The sequence below is a fragment of the Oryctolagus cuniculus genome, chromosome 16 (assembly GCF_964237555.1).
Source record: "Oryctolagus cuniculus chromosome 16, mOryCun1.1, whole genome shotgun sequence".
Lineage (NCBI taxonomy): Eukaryota > Metazoa > Chordata > Mammalia > Lagomorpha > Leporidae > Oryctolagus > Oryctolagus cuniculus.
In genome coordinates, this window is record NC_091447.1 from 45,230,185 (window position 1) to 45,251,402 (window position 21,218).

The 21,218-nt window shown below is 45.1% G+C and overlaps 2 protein-coding genes across 4 annotated transcripts in view; one reads left to right on the forward strand and one right to left on the reverse strand.

The window, feature by feature from the left end:
• Positions 1-5,023: 5,023 nt before the first annotated feature.
• FAM237B (family with sequence similarity 237 member B) lies at positions 5,024-7,452 on the forward strand. The gene is made up of 2 exons (XM_051853363.2): positions 5,024-5,283; positions 6,098-7,452. Exon 2 carries the CDS (start codon positions 6,100-6,102, stop codon positions 6,517-6,519), a length of 420 nt encoding a protein of 139 aa, XP_051709323.2. The 5' UTR covers positions 5,024-5,283; positions 6,098-6,099; the 3' UTR covers positions 6,520-7,452.
• Positions 7,453-10,421: 2,969 nt separating this feature from the next.
• CFAP69 (cilia and flagella associated protein 69) overlaps positions 10,422-21,218 on the reverse strand; it is a 62,219-nt gene continuing 51,422 nt past the window's right edge. For all 3 annotated transcript variants that reach the window (XM_070059826.1, XM_070059825.1, XM_070059828.1), the window contains 7 exons: positions 18,413-18,605; positions 17,022-17,159; positions 16,353-16,429; positions 15,037-15,234; positions 13,528-13,614; positions 11,722-11,826; positions 10,422-11,289 (listed from right to left, as the gene is read on the reverse strand). In XM_070059826.1, the coding sequence (XP_069915927.1) occupies positions 11,119-11,289; positions 11,722-11,826; positions 13,528-13,614; positions 15,037-15,234; positions 16,353-16,429; positions 17,022-17,159; positions 18,413-18,605 (969 nt within the window). In that variant the 3' untranslated portion in view covers positions 10,422-11,118. The remainder of the gene's footprint in view (positions 11,290-11,721; positions 11,827-13,527; positions 13,615-15,036; positions 15,235-16,352; positions 16,430-17,021; positions 17,160-18,412; positions 18,606-21,218) is intronic.

Genomic DNA, 21,218 nt, shown 5'->3' on the forward strand with positions numbered 1-21,218 from the left:
ATTTTTATTTAATAGAACATGAATTTTTAATGTGACCAAATATAGTAATTTTTTTATGGTTGGCACTATTTGTGCTTTTTGTGAGAAGCCCTTCCCAACCCTCAAGATCAGAAAAATATTCATTTGAAATTCTTGAAGTTATGGGGCTGGTGCTATGGCTCAGTGGGTTAACGCCCTGGCCTGAAGTGCCAGCATCCCATATGGGCCTGGTTCTAGTCCCGGCTGCTGCTCTTCCGATCCAGCTCTCTGCTATGGCCTGGGAAAGCGGTAGAAGGTGGCCCAAGTCCTTGGGCCCCTGCACTCACGTGGGAGTCCTGGAAGAAGCTCCTGGCTCCTGGCTTTGGATCAGCGCAGCTCCGGCTGTTGCGGCCATTTGGGGAGTGAACCATTGCATGGAAGACCTCTCTCTCTGCCTTTCTTCTCTCTGTGTAACTCTGACTTTCAAATAAATAAATAAATCTTAAAAAAAAGAAATTCTTGCCGGCGCCGCGGCTCACTAGGCTAATCCTCCGCCTAGCGGCGCCGGCACACCGGGTTCTAGTCCCGGTCGGGGCGCCGGATCCTGTCCCGGTTGCCCCTCTTCCAGGCCAGCCCTCTGCTGTGGCCAGGGAGTGCAGTGGAGGATGGCCCGGGTGCTTGGGCCCTGCACCCCATGGGAGACCAGGAAAAGCACCTGGCTCCTGGCTCCTGCCATTGGATCAGCGCGGTGCGCCGGCCACAGCGCGCTGGCTGCGGCGGCCATTGGAGGGTGAACCAACGGCAAAAGGAAGACCTTTCCCTCTGTCTCTCTCTCTCACTGTCCACTCTGCCTGTCAAAAAATAAATTAAAAAAAAAAAAAGAGAAATTCTTGAAGTTATAATCTTTGCTTTTTACTTTTAAATTCTTACTGTCCTTGGGATTAAGTTTTTTGAGGTAGAGATCTCATTATAGTTTTTCCAGATAAAATCACTATTTTCCTATAGTTTTGCATGTTGATTCTGTTATATGTGTGATAACTAAACATAGTGCCTAACACACACTAAGCATGCTATTTGTGTTTGTTTTATAAAATAATACATTATGTCCACAGAAAAAATATTTAAATTAACTAGAGATTTTTGTAAGGTGGCTGAATATAAATCAATCTACATACTCCATCCCATCTCCATGTGTGAGCAAAAGCTCGATTTCACAAAATTCAATATATCTCATTTCTTACTGTACTTACATAACAGTTCAACAAAGTCTAAACTTGGTCTCTGTACCTCGCCATCCTCTCACTCTCTCCTCCTCCTCCTCTTACTCCTTTTCATCAGTCTTTGGTTCTTCTTCCTTTTGCTTCTTCCTTATTCCCTTGGAAATTTCACTTTTTTGATTACCCAACAATGATTTTAAAAAAATGTCATTTAACCAGGCTCTATTTGCAACATAGCTTCAGTTAGATAAAAGGATGTATCTTGTCACTAACTTGAGGGTAGATGCTGTATTAGCTTGCTTTTCTTTACTTTAACTAAAATGCCTGAAAAGAGCTGCCTGGAGAAACAGAGGTTTATTTCAACTTACAGTTTGGAAATAGTTCCAGACTAGGCAGCCCCATAACCTGCCACCTATAGAGGCTGGTCACAGTGGGTATGGAGGCGAAATCACATGGTGAGCCAGGAAGCAGGTAGAGAGGGAGAGAGAGAGAGAGGGAGAGAGGGAGAGAGGGAGGGAGGGAGAGAGGGAGAGAGGGAGGGAGAGAGGGAGAGAGGGAGAGAGAGAGAGAGGGAGAGAGGGAGAGAGGGAGAGAGGGAGGGAGGGAGGGAGAGAGGGAGGGAGAGGGAGAGAGGGAGAGAGGGAGGGAGAGGGAGAGAGGGAGGGAGGGAGGGAGGGAGAGGGAGAGAGGGAGGGAGGGAGAGAGGGAGGGAGAGGGAGAGAGGGAGAGAGGGAGGGAGGGAGAGAGGGAGGGAGAGGGAGAGAAAGAGAGAGAACCTAGAATAAATTGGAACTCAAGTATTAACTCTCTTGGGAAAATCGCCCTCCAGGGGGGCACACCCGCCATGACCCAAAGACCTGCCACTGGACCCACCTCCTAGCTGCCACATGGGATCAAATCTCCACCCTTAATCCATCAACCATAATATTAAGACATTAGAGTTGGGGCCGGCACTGTGGCCTAGCAGGTGAAGCCTGCCTGTAGTTCTGGCATTCTGTAGGAGCACCAGCTTGCTTGAGTCTCAGCTGCTCCACTTCCAGTCCAGCTCTCTGCTATGGCCTGGCGAAGCACAGAAGATGGCCCAAGTCCTTGGGCCTCTGCACCCATGTAGGGGACCTGGGAGAAGCTCCAGGCCCCTGGCTTCGGATCAGCCCAGCTCCGGCCATTGCGGCCATTTGGGGAATGAACTAGCGGATTTGAAGACCTCTTTTTCTCTCTTTGTCTCTGCCTCTGTAACTCTACCTTTCAAATAAAGAGATACATCTTAAAAAAAAAAAGACATTAGAGTTTTAACATCTTCACCGGCGCTGTGGCTAAGCCTTTGCCTGCTATGCCGGCATCCCATATGGGCACTAGTTCTAGTCCTGGCTGTTCTTCTTCCAATCCAGCTCTCTGCTATGGCCTGGAAAAGCAGTGGAAGCTGGCCCAAGTGCCTGAAGAAGCCCTGACTTCTGGCTTCAGATCAGCCCAGCTCTGGCTGTTGTAGTCATTTGGGGAGTGAACCAATCTATGTCTTTTCCTCTCTGTCTACAACTCTGCCTCTCAAATAAATAAATCAATAAAACAAAAATATACTTTGAAAATAATAAAATAATAGAATAAAAATATCTAAATTCTGCATGAGTTTTGGGGAGACAAATGCCAACAGTAGAATTTCCAAATCACTTTCATTTGAAAAAGAATATGCCAGTTTTCTCCCATGGTGATTAAGCCAGCTCTTACTCTGTCAAAAATACATGAAACAATGATTTTCTTGAAAATTTGCTAACACTGTATGTTACCAAATTGATTTGTTTTAAGCTCTAACTGGGGAAAACTATGTATCATTTCCTTAAAGTTAGCATCTTTTCTCATTTTTACTGGAAATTAGAAATTACTCTTTTGTGAATTGCCAGTGTTTTTGCTCGTTTTTTCCCCACAGGCTATTATCATTATTATTATTCAGGATATCCTTCCTTGTGTGTGTATGTGTGTGCCACCACAGTCATACCCAAATATCCTTTACAAATGCATATGAGGAAATATTTGAGATCACATAAATGGAAAAAAGTGTACTAAGTTATCCTTATGCCAGAATTTGCATTTTAACAAGCACTGGTGCTTTCGGAAGAATGTTTGTGTTCCTCCAAAATTCATGTTGAAATTTAATCTCCACTGTAATCATATTAGGAGGCGGGGCCTTTAGGGGATAATCAAGTCAGGAGGAGGACACTTCCCACTTGAATGGGACTGGGGCTCTTCTCCAGGGGGCCTCACACAGAATCTGCCCTTTCTGCCTTTGTTACATGAAGACACGGGAGGAGAGAGACCCCTGACACCAGGTGACTGGGTGTCGGTCTTGCACTTACAGGCTCCAGAGCTGTAAGAAGTAAATTTCTGTTTTGTTTTTGTTTTTGTTTTTTTTTTTTTTTCCTAAAAGAACTGTTTATTTATTTGAGAGGTAGTGTTAAAGACACATAGAGGAAGAGAGAAGTCTTCCATCCTCTGGTTCACTTCCCAAATGGAGGCAAAGGCAGGAGATGGGCCAATCCGAAGTCTCTTGCGGGTCTCCCACGCGGGTGCAGGGGCCCAAGGACTCAGGCCACCTTCCACTGCTTTCCCAGGCCATAGCAGAGAGCTGGATCAGAAGTGGAGCAGCCGGGGCTCGAACCGGCGTCCATACGGGATGCCAGCACTGCAGGCGGAGGCTTAGCCCACTACGGCCACAGCTCCAACCCCAAGATGTAAGTTTCAGTTCTTCATAAATTACGCAGTCCCTGTGCTGTGACAACAGCACAGACAACTGGGAACAAAAAGTGGAAAAAAACACACCAACCATTGCCTCTATATTTTTCTGTATCTTACAAGTTTTCTATAAAGGCTTTGCAAAACTTGCACACAGAAAGCGTTTCATGAAAAATAAAGTACATTTCACAGAAATAAAGTTTGCGGGTCCTTCGGTAGAGAAGCGAGAGCAGATGCACCTTAGAAGGGACTGGGGACGAGCCGGTGTTAACTGGAGGATGGGAGGGGATGGGCGGTGCCCACAGCCGGCTCCGCTGGGACAGCAGCAGTGGTGCGTGGAAGCGGCCCCGGTGGGATGCTGGACTGGGAGTCGGGCTAGCTCCTAGGACAGAGGGGGCTTTCAGTAGAGGTAGACGCCGGCAGAAGCGGGCTTCTGGGGACGGGAGGAGAGCCACGGAGGGATCGGGGTGCCGGGCGAGGCGCACACCCTCGCGCGGGTCTCCCCGCCCCAGGTCGGGCACCTGCCCAGGGCGCGGAGAGAGGCACGGCCGCCGGCGGGGCGCTGAGATCCACTCCAGCTGCCTGTGACCATCGCCGCGGGGTTCGGGCACGGGACACGGCCGTAAACCACGAAGACGGTCCCAGCGACGTGTCGGGGCGGCGAAGGGTGCAGAACACGGACGGGGAATTCTAGGGACCCGCTCGGAGGCTCCGATCCACCGACGGCCGAGGGAAGTCGTTACAAACGCCCTGAACTCCGGCGCAGGCGAAGTCCGATTGCGTGCCGGGGTCAGTGACTTAAACGGTGCTTGGTTAGGGGGTAGAGCCGCCCTGGCAGGTTGAGCGTTTAGTGGGGTTCACAGCCGTGAAAGCTTTCCGCTGCGCCGAGCAGGGCGTGGGGGCCGGGGTCTGCGGACTCACGATGGCCCATTCTCCGCGAGGAAGACAGCCCCGAGCCGCTGCCCGCTCCAAGGAGTCGGAGGTGGGCGAGAGGCGCTGCAGTACGCTGTCGGCCCCCATGCCCGTGAGCCGCGCCAGGCGGCGGGGGCGGCGCCTCCCAAGCGCAGCCGCCCCCGCCTCTGCCCCCTCGCTCGGCCCCTAGAAAAGGAGCGCGCCGGGGCTGCGGGAGTCCCACGCGGCGGCCTCGGCGAGCCACAGCCTCCCAGCTGCCTGCGCCCCGGTTAGGGCGAGACCGGGCCGGCCGAGCGAGACCCGAGCGCTGTGGCGCCTTCTGCCCGCTCCGGGGCGGCTGGTGCCGAGCACCCGCGGCCGCCGCCTGCGCCTCCGGGCGGGCGCAGCGCACGGCCAGCACCGCGCCGGGACGCGCGCCCCGGACACCGACGAGAGCTCCCCGGTTCCCGCGTACTCCCTCCTTGGCTGCCAGGTGAGCCTACCCGGGCGCGGACAGTGGTCAGGCGGCTAACCTGGGCAGGAGGGGCGGGACACGTCCTCGGTCCCACCCCGCGCGTCCCTCTTACAACTGTCCACTGCCGGCTTGGTGTGGGCCATCTGCGGTCTGCGACGATAAAGCGAGCCGCGCCTATGGTTTAGATGGGTTTCCTAGATTTCTCTCTGACAGTAACTTTTTGGGGGGAGGTGGCTGGGTGCAGGGAAGCGCGCTGTCCTGGGTGCTGGGTCCGCCCCCGGCCGGTCCCTGCGCGCTGGGTGACGGCCGTGCCGCGCCAGCCTGGACAGCAGCTCCGTGGCCGTTCGTTAGCCGGCTCAGCGCTATCCTCCACCGGTGCGCCTTAGGTCAGCGGAGCCACGGACTGACCGGGAGTGGTCGAGATTTCGCTGACCCTAAGCGGCCCTGCGCCCTGGTTAGCCTCTCGCCTCTGTGCGTGGACCTGCAGCCAGCTCCCCCCCCCCCCCAGCAGCGGGAGGGAAGCCGGGGCTCCCCCGGACATCGCCTTCATTGAGTACTGGTGGAAGCTGCAGCGACTCTGAAACGGAGGGAGGTCCAGTTAGCGGATCTGGGACATTTCCCCACGAGTTAGCCAAACCTCCTCAGGGTTTACCCACACAATGGGCTGGGCCGACGGGGGTCCGCAGGCTTTGAACTTTTCCGCTCTGTGAAGGGAGGCTGCTGGAGCGCCTGCCCTTTCCTTCCCTCTGAAAATGTTGTTTAAATAGACTCTTGAAGACTCGAGTAACTTTGCGAGCTAAAAATTCCCTCTTTCCCCCTTGTTGCTGTGTAGCGATGGGGTCTGGCGCGAGGCGGCGGCTCTCCCTACCCCTGAGCTGCGTGCTGCTCCTCGGGCTGGCCGGCGCGGACCTTGAATTGCAGAAGGGAGTGCTGGCCGGCGTCAGCCCCGGGATGGCAGAGGACGTGGACCTCCAGTGCTGGACCGCGTGCTCGCTGACGCTGATCGATCTCAAGGAACTCAAGATAGAGCGCAGCGTGGGTGCTTTCTGGAATTTCATGTTGTTCCTGCAGAAATCCCCGCGGCCCGGACATTACAGTGTCTTCCTAAACATAGCTCAGGACTTCTGGGACATGTACATAGACTGCCTGCTTTCCAGGTCCCATGGGATGGGCAGAAGGCAGGCGACACCTCCCAAGTATAATTTTCCAGAGAAAGCAACAGGAGGTAATTTAAATGTGTACTTAAGAGGGTAGTTTCATTCACAATTCAATATTTAATCCTTTGGATTTTTCCAAGTTTATTCAACATGACAGCAACTTTCCCTGCGTGATAGGCTTTTTATTTTTACTGGTTTTATATAATTTGGAAACCATGGGAACACTGATGTATAAACACTTGATTCTAAATGGTCTTGGAATATAACACATTTTGGTAATCACAAAAGTTAATGTATTGTTTTCCCAAGAATAGTTAGTTGGAAAATACTTTAACCCTGTAGTTATTCACAGTTGTTGAAGAATGTTTAAACATCATGTACTTAGGCTTTTGAAATGATTTTTTGATAAGAGTGGTAGAAAAGGGTGGAATCTTGAGTCGTAGTAGAGTAAATATGAACGACTTCTCTCTAATCTACAGGACTGAGTTTTATAAAACACGAGGTTTTAAAAAAAGTTTAAGAGGAAAAACACAGAGGATACCTCAGGCAAGTGTTTATGAGGTCAGATACCTCCTGCAGCAGTTACCAGAATAGATTGTTATTTGTAGTTCTTTATTATTGGTCAAAGTTGTATTTTTGTTGATGTGTAATTGCTTTACTATTACTATTCCACCTTTTCAGGTTATTTGTTAACAATTTTTATTTACTTTGCAGAGTGTCTTTGTTTTAAAGAGAACACCACTTACAGTGAAAATGTGATATATTTTTACCACAGTAGTCAATTGAGCAACATTGTAACTTATTTTTATAAGGTACCTTATTCCCTCAATATTGATCATAGAAACTGTGCCAACTCTAATGCCAGTATTATCTGAAAAATACTGAATCTTGATGTAGTATACTGTGTAGGTACTGAAACGTGCATTTCATCAGCAGGCCATCTTATATATTAAAGTATTTTTCTATGCATTAAGAAGTAAAAATTTTGTGTTCTCATTTTCATTGTCTTAATTTGGAAAATAAAACAGCAAAAGGCACTAAGAAACTTTATTTTAGCGAAGTTTAATTCAATAGAATTCTTGTCCTTAGGTGTTATCTTCTTCTTTAAATATTACCTGTGTATGTCTCAAATCTTATTCCACAAAGGATGTGACGCATTAAAGAAATCTACCAAACAATGGCATAGCAGGACTCCGAAGAGGAACTGGAATGATGGGAAATGAAGACAGGAAGTGCTAACATGCAGTTGGTTTAGATTAGTGCTCTTGCGTGCATGTCACAAAAGCCTAAACCTTTGACAAATGGTACCTGTGGATTTGGTCTCAATTTCTCAGAAGTGAAGAGGGTCTCAGGATTCACATGCTAATATGAAAACCCAGGCCACAGGTTCAGGAGAAACCACCGTTTGTTTCCCAGGGCTCAGAACCAATGGGAACCTGCCCCACAGATCCTCATAATAGCTACCAGGTTACCCAAGTATCATTATAATGACAGATTTCCTTTCTATGCAAGTAGATGCAAGTATACCCAAACTCAAATATCATTCATTTTAAAAGCAGCAAAAGTCATATGACACAAATATGTTCCTGTCTGATGGTTTGACTGAATAAAGTACTTTGGAGTAAAGGAGGGGGGCATTCTTTTTTTTCTTTTTCTTTTTTTTTTTTTAATTTATTTGACAGAGTCAGAGACAGAGAGACAAAGAAAGGTCTTCCCTCCTGAGGTTTACTCCCCAAATGGCTGCGGTGGCCGGAGCTACGCCGATCTGAAGCCAGGAGCCAGGTGCTTCCTCCTGGTCTCCCATGCGGGTACAGGTGCCCAAGCACTTGGGCCATCCTCCACTGCCTTCCCGGGCCACAGCAGAGAGCTGGACTGGAAGAGGAGCAGCCGGGACTAGAACCTGGTGCCCATATGGGATGCTGGTGCCACAGGTGGAGGATTAACCTAGTGAGCCACGGCGCAGGCCCCGGGGGCATTCTTTTGGGTTACAGACTACTTTGAAACTGTGATGAAGGTATAGACCCTTTGCTAGGGGTTTTACAAGGATTCAGGAGGGTACATGAACTCCAGGTTAATAATCCTAATGGACTTGCATGGCTCTCAGGTTATTCTTTTACACACACACATATATTTTGAAAGGCAGAGTTGGAGAGACAGAGATAACTTCTATCTTCTGGTTCACTCCACAAGTGGCTGCAACACCTGGGGCTGGGCCAGGCAAAAGCAAAGAGCCTGGAGCTGGACCAGAAGCAGAGCAGCTGGGACATGAACCAATGCCCATATGAGATGCTGGTGTTGTAGATGGAGGCTTAACCTGCTACACCACAGCACTATATAAGCAAGCTTTTCATAATAACTGGGTAGCAAATACTATGTCTGTAGGCTGAATACATTCCTAGATTGAGAATTTTTTATCTTGCCAATCGATAGCGAAGCCTTAAGGAAAACCAGCTGCAAGGTAGGGCTAATGGTCTCATGACAAGGACCAGACACTGAGGAGGGTGTCTAAAACCCATTCCTTGCAGACGGCCTGAAGAGGTAGCCACAGGCACAGTTGGAAGCCATCATCACACTTACCCAATAATGTACTTACTGAGTACTGATTGCAATCATGAATGAGATAGGGTTTCTGTCTTATGCTTGGGAAGTTAAAGTCTGGGGCAGGAGCTTATTGCCTACAGAAGGGGGCAAAGACTCATTGTTCTCAGCCATGGTGTATCTGAGGTACCTGAATGTATCTGGTGCTTTTGTGTGTGCATCCCGTCAGTGCTTGCCCCTTACACACATCCATTCTGGTCTTGGGCCTTCAGTGAAGAAAAGGAATAAATTGCGCTTTCAGATAATACTTTGCAGGTGGCAATAAAGGAAGGGATTCGAAAGAGAACAAAGCCCATAGAAAAGCTGATGCACATTATCTACTCTTGTGAGCCACAAGGGGACTGGGGCAGGGTGAGTTGCAAGCCAAAGGTCAGCTGGCTACTCAGTTCTTTGTAACAAATTTTAACTTTACTCATTTGAGAGGCAGAGGGAGAGAAGAAGGAAGGGAGGGAGGGAGAGCGACAGACAGAGAGAGAGAGACAGAATGAGAGAGAGAGAGAGAGAGAGAGAGAGAGAGAGAGAGACAGAGAGGGCTCTCATCTGCTGGCTCACTCCCCAAATGCCTTCAATGGCTGGGACTGAGCCAGGGGGAAGCTGGGAACCAGGAACTCAATCCAGGTCTCTCACAGCAGTGGCAGGGACCCAACTTCTTGAGCCATCACTACTGCCTCCCGGAGTCTGTATTAGCAGGCAGCTGGAATCAGGAGCAGAGCCAGGAACAGAACCCAGGGCAGGCCAGTGTAGGAACATGGGCCAAACATCACCCCATGGCATTTCATCTGATTGTAACTGCAGTAACTTCTCCTTTCACTGAAGATGCTATTATCCTTACAGACAGGATAGCATATAGTTGGGGAAGGTGGAGGAAAAGGAGATAGGAGAAGATGGACCCCAGGGGGTGATGGATCCCCCTCTTACCCTATAGTGAAAGTGGAATGCTTGCATCTCTGCCCAACCCTGCATTCAGTTCATCACATTTGTACTTGAAATTGTAGCCAAGTATTTCCACCATGCAAGTAGGAAAACACTATAAACATGAATGCTACTCCCCACTCCATCCATGTGCTTTGGATGGGGGGAGGCTGTCTCTGGCTCCAGGAGTAGGAGGCACTCAGAGCTAGCCAGTCACAGAGAATGGGGCAGGAGTGGGCATGCGGCCGATTAGGAATCCTGAGGTGCAGAGGCAGCTGTTGGAACTGTTGAGACAGACATGCACACACACTTCTCTGCTGGGCAAAATCCTACTCACAGAGTTTCAGTCCCTTGATGCAAGAATGCCTGTAGCCCAAATCACTGCTAGGTTTGATAGGTCCAGAGCTTGCAAACTTTTTTTTTTTTTCTTTTTGGCTTAGACTTGTTGAAGTAGTTCACATGCTGCCTGTCAACTCACATACAGAAAGATTCTCCAAAGAACAATGATATTTATTCAGGTAGGACAGAGCACTACAACTGGAATATGCATGCCATAGTAAACTTTGCACCTGTCAAGAAGTTGGTAAAACAAGGGTGTTTAAAGGCAAATGGGAGAAATCTACATAAACTACTTGGACACCTAGTTCACTGACCTTGGAGACCCACAGCAGGAGGCCCTTCCTTGGGCCAGTGTTCTGTCCAGGGCATCTTGTCTGAATCGTTTCAGTCTTTAAAGAATGTTCAGGATAAACTGTTACAGAAACCTGGGCATACCTGCAGGAGAGGCATGCAATGTATGAAGTGTGTGTAGGACACAAGAATCTTTTTAGGGCCTTTGAAAAGTCACTGAGAAAGTAACTTAAGTAGGCGAGCACAGGGCTTTCTCTGCCCTGCCTGAATGTGACAAGAACAATTTCACCTTGGTATCACCAACTCCAACGAACTGAGAGTCCGCCCTAACTGACAGACCACGTTTTACAATTTCAGTTACGAGAATTAGAGAATCAGTAGTTTTTCTAAAGAAATTGATGATAATATTATACTATAAAATAAATTATTTCTTACTTTGATTTTTAATAGTATTTCACTAAAATTGTTATTCTAAAATATTGCTTTGCCTTTACATATAAAGGTATGTCTAACTAAAACTTGTAAGCAGAATTTATCCCAGCGTCCCCCGAGGGCATCAGGTGGGAACACTCTTCTTGGGCTCATCCGTAGTCTTCACTGCTTTCACCCTCTGCAAGGCGCCCCCTCGAACAGGCAGCCTTTTGAGGGCGATGTCGGTGTCAGCCAGAGGTCCCCCCAGGAACCGCACAGGGGTGCTCTCCACCGTTACGACTGGACCAGAGGGCACCTACAAAAGCCAAAGGCAAATATCTGAGAGCCCATTTATAAAGTTTTTCAATAAGAGAAACATCCACTCATCCTCCAGTTCACTCCGGAAAAGACACAAAATGTGCGCTCAGTGGCAGGGAGCAGCAGGGCACACCGGAAAGGCGAGGGCATCTGGCATGGACAGTCCTGCTAGGCAAAGGACACTGCACACTTTCTGTGGGAAACGTGAAGATGCACAGAGCCTCGTGTCTGTAGCAGCTCCGCGGGAAGCTAGCGCTCCATCAGCACTGGGCGGGCGTGGGTGTGCCTTGGAGATGGGTGTCCCTTAATGATTTGAAATTTGAGTAGGAAAAAGAAGAAAAAAATGAGATGAAAACCCCACACAAATAACGTTTCGGGAACCTAAATTCAATGACTACTGAGAAAGAGGTAAAGAGCAAAGTAAGCTTACCGTCGTGTTAAGGCCTTTAATATCTGTCTGGTGAAATACCGCATTCTGTGGTCGTTCACTGTGTCTGGAGGCTTCTATAGCTTTTTCCTGAAGCCTCTTGGCTTTCTGAATATTTTTAAATTAGAAAGAAAAGTGTATCAGTTGCTGGTAGAGCGTTCGTTATGAGCATGTAATGAAGATACAAAGTGCAGTTAACTGTGCCTCACTTATGCTCTGGCTGTTTATCGGGTAGCCTGGAACCTGCATTGACTCATTCTGGCTAAAAAGGCAATTTAGTTAAGTAGATTGGTAAGTTACACTCTTTGTGTATTGAGGAAGATACCAGTCACCTAAAGATTTCTAGAGGTGCTGGTCATATACGTCCCAGGAATAAAGCAGCTTTTGAGGAAATTACATTTAATTCCCAGCACAAAAGCTAATAAGCCACTAAATGTCTATCAAGTGATGCATGTTTCAAAATATGCTGCATATATGAAATACTAATTCAGTACACTTAAGTGTTTCAAGCATTTAGAATTATATAAATGATACTAATCTTTGCGGTTGATTTGAGTTCAATGTATGAGACATTACAGAGGTGAAACAGGAAGTAGTATGGTCCCGAGGGAGGAGGCTGGTTTTGCATTAATTATCCCTTTAAAATACAGGCAACTATGAAGATAATTTGCAAGTAAGGCTGGGAAGAACTTTGACTGAAAAGGGCCATCCTCGCTACTATTAGTGAGCTTATTCTCAGCTTTGACTTTCCTCTCTTAATATGGTTCCACTACTTTCAGGGACTAAAAAATTAACCATTTCATATCTGGAGAAAGAATTATAACATTAGGCAAAAGTACATCCAAGGTATTAAAGGAAAAGGGTGGGAAAAAGTAATGAAATTTTGGAAATTCATGATTCTTCTTGCAGATTCCAAGTGAACAATTAGCATTATGAACTTTTTTTAAAAAAAGGCTTGACCTGTAGCAGCTGCTGGTTTAAAAAAAAATTTTTTTTAAATTTATTTTAAAGGCAGAGTTACAGAGGTAGAGAGGGAGAGAGAGAGAGAGGTCTTGCATCTGCTGGTTCATGCCCTAAATGGCTGCAGTGGCTGGAGCTGGGCCCATCCGAAGCCAGGAGCCAGGAGCCAGGAGCTTCTTCTGGGTCTCCCACACAGGTGCAGGGGCCCAAGGACTTGGGCCTTCACCTACTGCTTTCCCAGGCCATAGTAGAGAGCTGGACAGGAAGTGGAGCAGCCAGGACTCAAACTGGCGCCCATATGGGATGCCGACACTGCAGGTGGTGCTGGCCTTAGCATTATGAACTTTTTAGAACAGTTTCTAGCTTCTGACTAAAACAGCTTATCACAGGTTCTCCCAAAGGGCTATTTATTTCAAATTCTCACTGAAATGTTAATTTCATGTTCCTTCCAGGGATCAGAGAGGGAGGGAACTCCTGGGAGGAGTGGGTGACACAGGACGGCTGCCTCTTCCGTCCTTCACTGGACTCCCTGCAGAAAGCAAATCCATGAGCAGCTCCAGGTGGAAAGCGCAGCCTTTGTCCTGCGCTCTCCGGGCTGACTTCCACCTCCTCCTTCATGCAGGCAGCAACCCAGCCTTGCTTCCTGCTCCAAAACCAACTGCAACTCCAAGCGGCACCTTGTGTAACTGGGGCAGCCATCACCCTGCACTGCATCTGAGGATCTAACAGTGTCTGACAGGCTGCAGAAAGGTTACCAGAAAAACAGTGAACGCACAGTCATTGCTGAAACTGTCTGTCTGTAAGAACTGGTTACTTGTTGTGGATATTGTAAGATTTAAAAAATCTTACCTTTAATGTTTTAGCATTTGATGTTCTAGCCAAGAAATTTTCCCATGATTTATTAGCCAGTTCTCTTTGTTTGTGTGTGGCTTGTATCTGAAATGAGAAACATAATCAACAGTTTCTGTTTCTGTGCAAGGATATCGAAGGATTGAAGGTTCTTATTTTGAGGCAAACACCTCCCTTCCCAAGGTTAAGGCTGACTAGCAAAGGCAGTAACAGATTCATAGAACTTAACAAGTCAAAATACAGCAGCTTTAAAACGAAAAAAAAAAAATCCTTAGCTGCTCCTTGTATGTCTCAGGTTTGAACTGCTTCCCGTAAGATGTGATGTATAACTGCTATTTTCATAACAGCAGTTTCAGCAATACTGCTTTACACTGTTGCCATTAGTGAGGACAGATCAAAACTCAGAAAAAGTTATCTGAGTGACTTAACGGAAGATTCACAGGAAAAAGTAAAAAGAGATTCTTACTGACTACTAAAAATGGCTTATGCAAAATTATATTGGCAAAACTGCTTCTATTTTGTGACTGCAGCAAGACAAGCAACTCTGTGAGAGTGCTGAGTGTAATGTGGTGACGCAGTCTAGGAAGGCAATGACAGCAGCTGGCTGTCTGGTCCTCAGCAGACTATCTATTAAACATACAATGGGAGAGCACACACCCCTGGTTGGTATAGAATATACCTTTCTCTCTGTCTCTCCCTCTCTCTGTAACTCTACCTCTCAAATAAATAAATAAATCGTTAAAAATGTTTTTTGAAAAGAAAAAAAAAGTCCTCCTGCTAACTTGAGAATTTGAGATAATCTTTGTGACACAAAGTCCACCATCTCCTCAAGTCACCAGCTTCTTGAATAAACCCGATTTCTTTGCATCCACTCTCGTCTTTCAAGCACTGGCTTTTGAGCAGCAAGCAGTAGCAGTCTGCTTTTGGTAACAATGTCATAAAGCATCATGTAATATAAGTCACTGAGTCTCATTATCTTAACTCTGGCTGCTTCTTCTCCTCCTTCTTCTTCTTCTTCTTCTTCTTCTTTTTTTTTTTTTTTTTTTTTTTTGACAGGTAGAGTTATAGAGAGAGAGACAGAAAGAAAGGTCTTCCTTCAATTGCTTCACTCCCCAAATGGCAGCCATGGCTGGCACTATGCTCGTCCGAAGCCAGGAGCCAGGAGCTTCTTCCTGGTCTCCCACGTGGGTGCAGGGGCCCAAGCACCTGGGGCATCCTCCTCTGCCCTCCCAGACCACAGCAGAGAGCTGGACTGGAAGAGGAGCAACCGGGACAGAATCCGGCGCCCATATGGGATGCCGGCGCCACATGCGGAGGATTAACCAAGTGAGCCTGGGCACCGGTCCCAACTCTGGCTTCTTTTAAAACTATAGAAAGTCACTGAAATAACAGAAAAGAAAATAACTCATGGCTGAAACATTCAAAAGATAAATATACCCTATGGATAACTTCATCTTGTTTATACATAGAAATGGATAGCTTGTGCCCCAGTGGTATCCTATGCCTTACTTTTGCATATACTTTTTGTTCATTCTGCACATCTTGGCGAGCTTGGCTTTCAATCATTTCACTCTGCAGAGAAACAACCATCTTTCCGATATTTTCTGATCCTGTTGTAATAGCTTCCAGACTTTTTTTATCTGTAGTGACTGGTCTTAACTTTTCCAATTTTATTTCTTCATATATTTCATTCCATATTTCTCCAATCTGTTATAAGAAAGTTTAAGTTTAATGAAGTTAAATGATCCAAAAAAAGATATAATTTTATGTAATTTTTTGGCTATTCCTGTTAATGCACAAGTTTTTCCTAACTAACTTCTTGAAATAAGCTAGGTGCATTGGGAATGATTTGGGGTACCAGTTCAATAATTCAGAAGGAATTGACCAAATGTTTTCCATGAGAAAGTGTTCGTGTGTGATGCGCCATGATTTATGTCCAGCCCACGCCCTCTGTTTTCACAGCTACAGAAACTGCTAAGTTAGTCTCCTCTTCCTGCACCACTGCAGGCTCCCTCCCTAACGGTCTACAGTGACAATCAGGCAAGCTCAAGCTGAATTTGCGAAGGGTGTCCTCCAACACTAGAACCAGCCACCCTGAGAAATATGGCCCTGCCTCTCATTTTCCGGTTAAGGCAAATTATAACTGGATCTGAAGCTTTTATCTCCGTGGTTCTATCATGCTCTTGTACTCTGGGTTATCTAGAAATTAATGTACCTGAGACAATTTAAGATTAGAGAAAATTTTACATATCTAGGTTAGGCACAAGAGTTAGCTTTTTTTTTTCATTTGAAAATAGTGGTTTATTCAATTACACTCAAATACATAGTGCTAATATTAATAGGATGAAAATACTTTCCTAAAAAGACTTTCCTGAAACTTCAAAATTATTTATTTACTGGTGAAAATATAATTAGTGAGCTAAGCAACCTAATATTCTTTCACCGGGATTTGATCATGACATAAAGTAATGATAAGATATTTTAATAAGTAGTAATAATATATTTTAATAAATAACATTTAATTCTAGTTCCTAATCTTCTTTAAAGAGAATAAATTACATTTCTTAAATGCTGTCAGGATTCTGAGCAGTTCCACGTCAGTAACAACCATTTTCTAACTAATAAATTGCTGAATAAAATCTTATTCCATGAAAAACACCCCATTAATGGTACATTTCTTTAACAGCATTAGATGCAAAATTTGGAAAATAAAACTGTACAATATATAAGTGATTGCCCATAATTTTTATGAGCAGATCATGTATTTTCCAATTGATTATTTGTCAGGTAGCTTTTAATAAGAAGGTTACTTAAAAGGTACTTACTTTAAAATCAAGATATCTATGTATGATGCAAAGGGTGACAAAATCTTCAGCAGATAGGCCTGGTAAATTTTCAAAATCTAAACAAAGGTCATAAAGAGAATTTACTTAAATAGAGCAAGTCATTCAAGAGGCATGTGTTTATCATAAAAACAAATGCAAACAATCATTTCTGAGTTCACCTTCATTTAAGAAAAAGTTACTCCTGTGAGAGCATCTGGCTGATTCCTATGATTTAAGCTCGACAGATCATCTTTATCTGGACTACAGAAGAGGAATAATCCTTCCTGTGTTTTTGCTTTCAGAGGCTGAAGAGTGTTTAAGGACTTTTTCCTTAGTAGGAAGCAAGGACATCAAAAACAAAATTAACTCAGATGACTCCAAATGCTATCCTGAGTCTAATCATCTAAACTAACTGCCCTGAATCTGAGCTGCACACTGGAACTGGCTGGAGAGCTTTAGAAAATACTGACGCTGGCATCCCACACCCACAGAATCTGACGTGTGGTTAGGGATGCAGCCTGGGCACTGGAGTATCAGTGGGACATCCATTTACCTGTATAAAGGGACTTTTGTTCATTCTATTTGAGAAAATGGGTTCCTGAGTAAAATCAGCATGCATAGTGTGCACATTCACACAGGCTGTTATAAACCAGAGGAGCAGTTTCTTACCTAGTTTGCCCAACACAGCATAAATTTTCGCTCTGATATTCTCGGCAACGTCCATAACTGCAACAGATGGGCAGTTTGCAGGCAGTGGCATGATTTTTTGTTCTTCTTGAAAACTAGTAAACAAGGGTTTCTTTGTATCTAATCATGGAAATACAGAAAGGAGAGATAAAAACCATAGGGAAAAAGAAGTTAATCTTAGATTTTAGTCTACAACATAAAATTTATAAAAATATTTTAACAGTAAAAATGTCATATATGGTTACTCTTTTGAAAGCATAAAGAATCAGTAATTTCTTCCCCACTCAGTAACAAAACTTAAAGTTCTCATTATTATTTATGTAAAGTTTGAAAGTTCTACAAAATTACTTTGAAAAGTGAAACTTACATAAATACACTAGCATTTATGAGATCTAGAAATTGAATATGTCAGTTTAACAATGATGGCACCTCCTTTGTTTTTGGTTTCCATCTACTATGTTATAAATATAAAAATATTTTATGATGTTATAGATCAAAACTCAGAAATAATAAAATTGCATTAAAATAGAAAAAATCAGAAGTATTTTTGTTTAAAATGAAGTAATACAGTTTAAATGAAACATAGGAATCTTAAAAGATTTAGAAAATGTAGCAATACAGACTATATAAATGAACTATAAATTCTGATATTGCAAGCTTCATTAATGTAGAATCTAGTAAATTTATTTATTTATTTATTTTTATGTATTTGACAGAGTTAGATAGTGAGAGAGAGAGACAGAGAGAAAGGTCTTCCTTCCATTGGCTCACCCCCCCCAAATGGCTGCTATGCCAATCGGATGGCAGGAGCCAGGTGCTTCCTCCTGGTCTCCCATGCGGGTGCAGGCGCCCAAGCACTTGGGGCATCCTCCACTGCACTCCCGGACCACAGCAGAGAGCTGGACTGGAAGAGGAACAATTGGGACTAGAACCGGGTGCCCATATGGGATGCCGACGCTGCAGGGAGAGGATTAACCAAGTGAGCCATGGCACCGGCCCCTAAATTTATGAACATTTAATTTGTTTTCAAGCATTCCGCTTATATTGTAAAGTTTTATTGGTAAGTGAAATATCACCGAATCTATATTTGAATGCAGGAAAGCAAAAGAAACTTCTTTAGAAAGTACTGTTAGTTTTTTTGAGTTAACGAACATAATCAAATACCATTTCTTGAAAATATTCTATAAAAATATGAACCTGCTACTAATTTACTTGGCTTTCTTCCAATTATTCAGAATTTATGTTATCAAGTTTTTTTTTTTTTGTGAAAAGAATTTTAGACAAAGGAGTAAAAGTCTTCATACCTTCCCAATACCTTTTAAAATTCTCTTTAAAAAATAAGCATTTGCTTCTACAAGCATAAATAAACTTACCAATGATCTTCCCATTTTTGTCACGTTTTACTCCTAATTCTTTTTCTTCCTTTCTCCATAATTTAATTAAAAGACTAGCAGCTGTCTGATCTTTCTTCCCTCGCCAAGCATTGACATGAGCTGCTGTTTTGGGATTATCACAAAATTCAACCATTATTCCAAGTATTAGATTACAGAATTTTTTTTGGCTCAACTTTGGCAAGGAAAAGGAAAGGAGAGAAAAAAAGGAAAAAAAGTTGCCATAAATATTAAGGATTATTGCCTTTAAAAAAAAGGAAAACTTGTATTATCAGTAATTTCACCATTATTAGCAATCAGTATTGCACACTAAATAGATATTTTAGCAGAACTGTATTAAGTAGAATCCTCAATCAAATGAGTTTAATTCCTGAGAAAGAGGCATATATCAAAGGTTAAAGTTGGTATAAAAGTGTCATTAAAGAATATTTGTAATTTCTACTGAACCTGATTGGCTCAGTCCATATTTAATACAATCCAGTAATACTCATAACAGACACACAGCAGTAACATGTGTCAGGCACATATGTATGTGAACACATCTGTGTGCACCTGCACACATACACCCACAATATCACTCATTTGATGCTCCTAACAGTGTGATGAGGTAGCTGCCGTTATCCCCGTGCGGCAGGTGAGGAAGCACAAGACACAGACATCAACCATTGTTCTTTCAGGGGGTGAAGAGGCACAAGTAATTTTCACACCTTTGCGAAGTCAAAGTCATGTTAATAACATGAAGGCCGATGGCAATCACAGACGGTGGCACGGTTGGAACTCTATGCGAGTCAACCTCAAAGAGGTTTACTGCAGCACAGTGTACTTTTCCTCCCTATCATCGTGACTTTGGACCCCACTTGGAGTCAAAGCTAGCAGGGGTTACAGTCATTGCAGCTGCCGCCTGGGCAGTGTCCTTCTGGAAGGCTGAGAAAGCTCATTCCACAACACATGGGCTGTGACACACTGGACTTCACATCACCTCCAAACTGTACACTGTTCTTGAGAAACACTTACTTTGTTCCTTATCCACTGTTGAAGTAACACCTGGACAGTAGGGACTCCATTTTAGAGCACCCAAGACTCCATCTTGAGAAATCACCCCCCATCGTGAGACTTAGGTCTGAAACTATGATCTAAAACTCACACAGTGACAGTCCTCAGACAGTAACAGTACACTGCATCCCACTTGGCAGAGCATAGAAATTTGCTACCATGATAGCTCAAGTTTAAAACAAGCTGCACCTGGATTACTATTAAGATTATAATTTGTCTATTGTCAAGATTGCAACTGATATTAGTTTCTCATAGGCCTTATTCAGGTCAGCTTGACCCTAGTAAACACGTATTCCTCCCAATCCTAGCAACTATGTATTCTCCCTCCTCTCCTTGTGGCTTTTGCCTTTATAAACCCTGTTGCTTTGAACTTCAGGGTCCAGAGCTCTTTAGGGCATGAGCCCGCTCTCCACCACTGACAATAAAGGACTATCAGATTTTATCAGTGGGTGGTGCTGCTCTGTTCGCACTTGCTCAGGCACAACACTGTGGCCCTTAACCTTTAACACTAGGGAAAGAAGCCAGAAGTTACTAATACATGACCATGGGTTTTGATACACCTAGCTCTTCATAAGCTGTTTCTTAGCAGATTGATGGAACACAATGAAAAAACAAATTCTCTGTTTATGTATATTTGGGAGCACTGACGTAAGTAAACGGATTTCTTTCTTTCTTTTTTTTTTTTTTTTTTTTGACAGGCAGAGTGGACAGTGAGAGAGAGAGAGAGAGAGAGAGAAAGGTCTTCCTTTGCCGTTGGTTCACCCTCCAATGGCCACCGCGGCTGGCGCGCTGCGGCCGGCGCACCGCGCTGATCCGATGGCAGGAGCCAGGAGCCAGGTGCTTTTCCTGGTCTCCCATGGGGTGCAGGGCCCAAGCACCTGGGCCATCCTCCACTGCACTTCCCTGGCCACAGCAGAGAGCTGGCCTGGAAGAGGGGCAACCCGGACAGAATCCGGCGCCCCAACCGGGACTAGAACCTGGTGTGCCGGCGCCGCTAGGCGGAGGATTAGCCTAGTGAGCCATGGCGCCGGCCACGGATTTCTTAATTGGAAGAATTTTCAGAGTGTTTCCAAATACTTATTTATTCATGTATTTATTTATTTATTTTCATCTGATTTGAAAGGGGTGGGAGGAAGGGAGAAGGAAGGAGAGAGAGAGAGAGAGAGAGAGAGAGAGAGAGAGAGAGAGAGAGAGAGAGAGAGAGAGAATCTTCTACTACTTTACTCCACAAATACCTACAACAGATAGTGCTGGCAGGTTGAAGCAAGGAGCCTAGAACGTTTTTCTTTTCTTCTTTTTTTTAAATTTATTTGACAGGTAGAGTTATAGACAGTGAGAGAGAGAGAGAGAGAGAGAGAGAAAGAGAGAGAGAAAGGTCTTCCCTCTGCCGGTTCACTCCCCAAATGTCCACCATGGCTGGCGCTGTGCAGATCCGAAGCCAGGAGCCAGGTGCTTCCTCCTGGTTTCCCATGCAGGTGCAGGGGCCCAAGCACTTGGGCCATCCTCCACTGCCCTCCCGGGCCATAGCAGAGAGCTGGACTGGAAGAGGAGCAACCAGGACTAGAACCTGGCACCCATATAGGATGCTAGCACCGCAGGCAGAGGATTAACCAAGTGAGCCACAGTGCCGGCGAGCCTAGAACTTAATCCACGTCTGCCATGAGGATGGCAGGGACCCCACTATCTGAGCCATCACTTGCTGCCTCCCAGAGCGCACATTAGCAGGAAGCTGGAT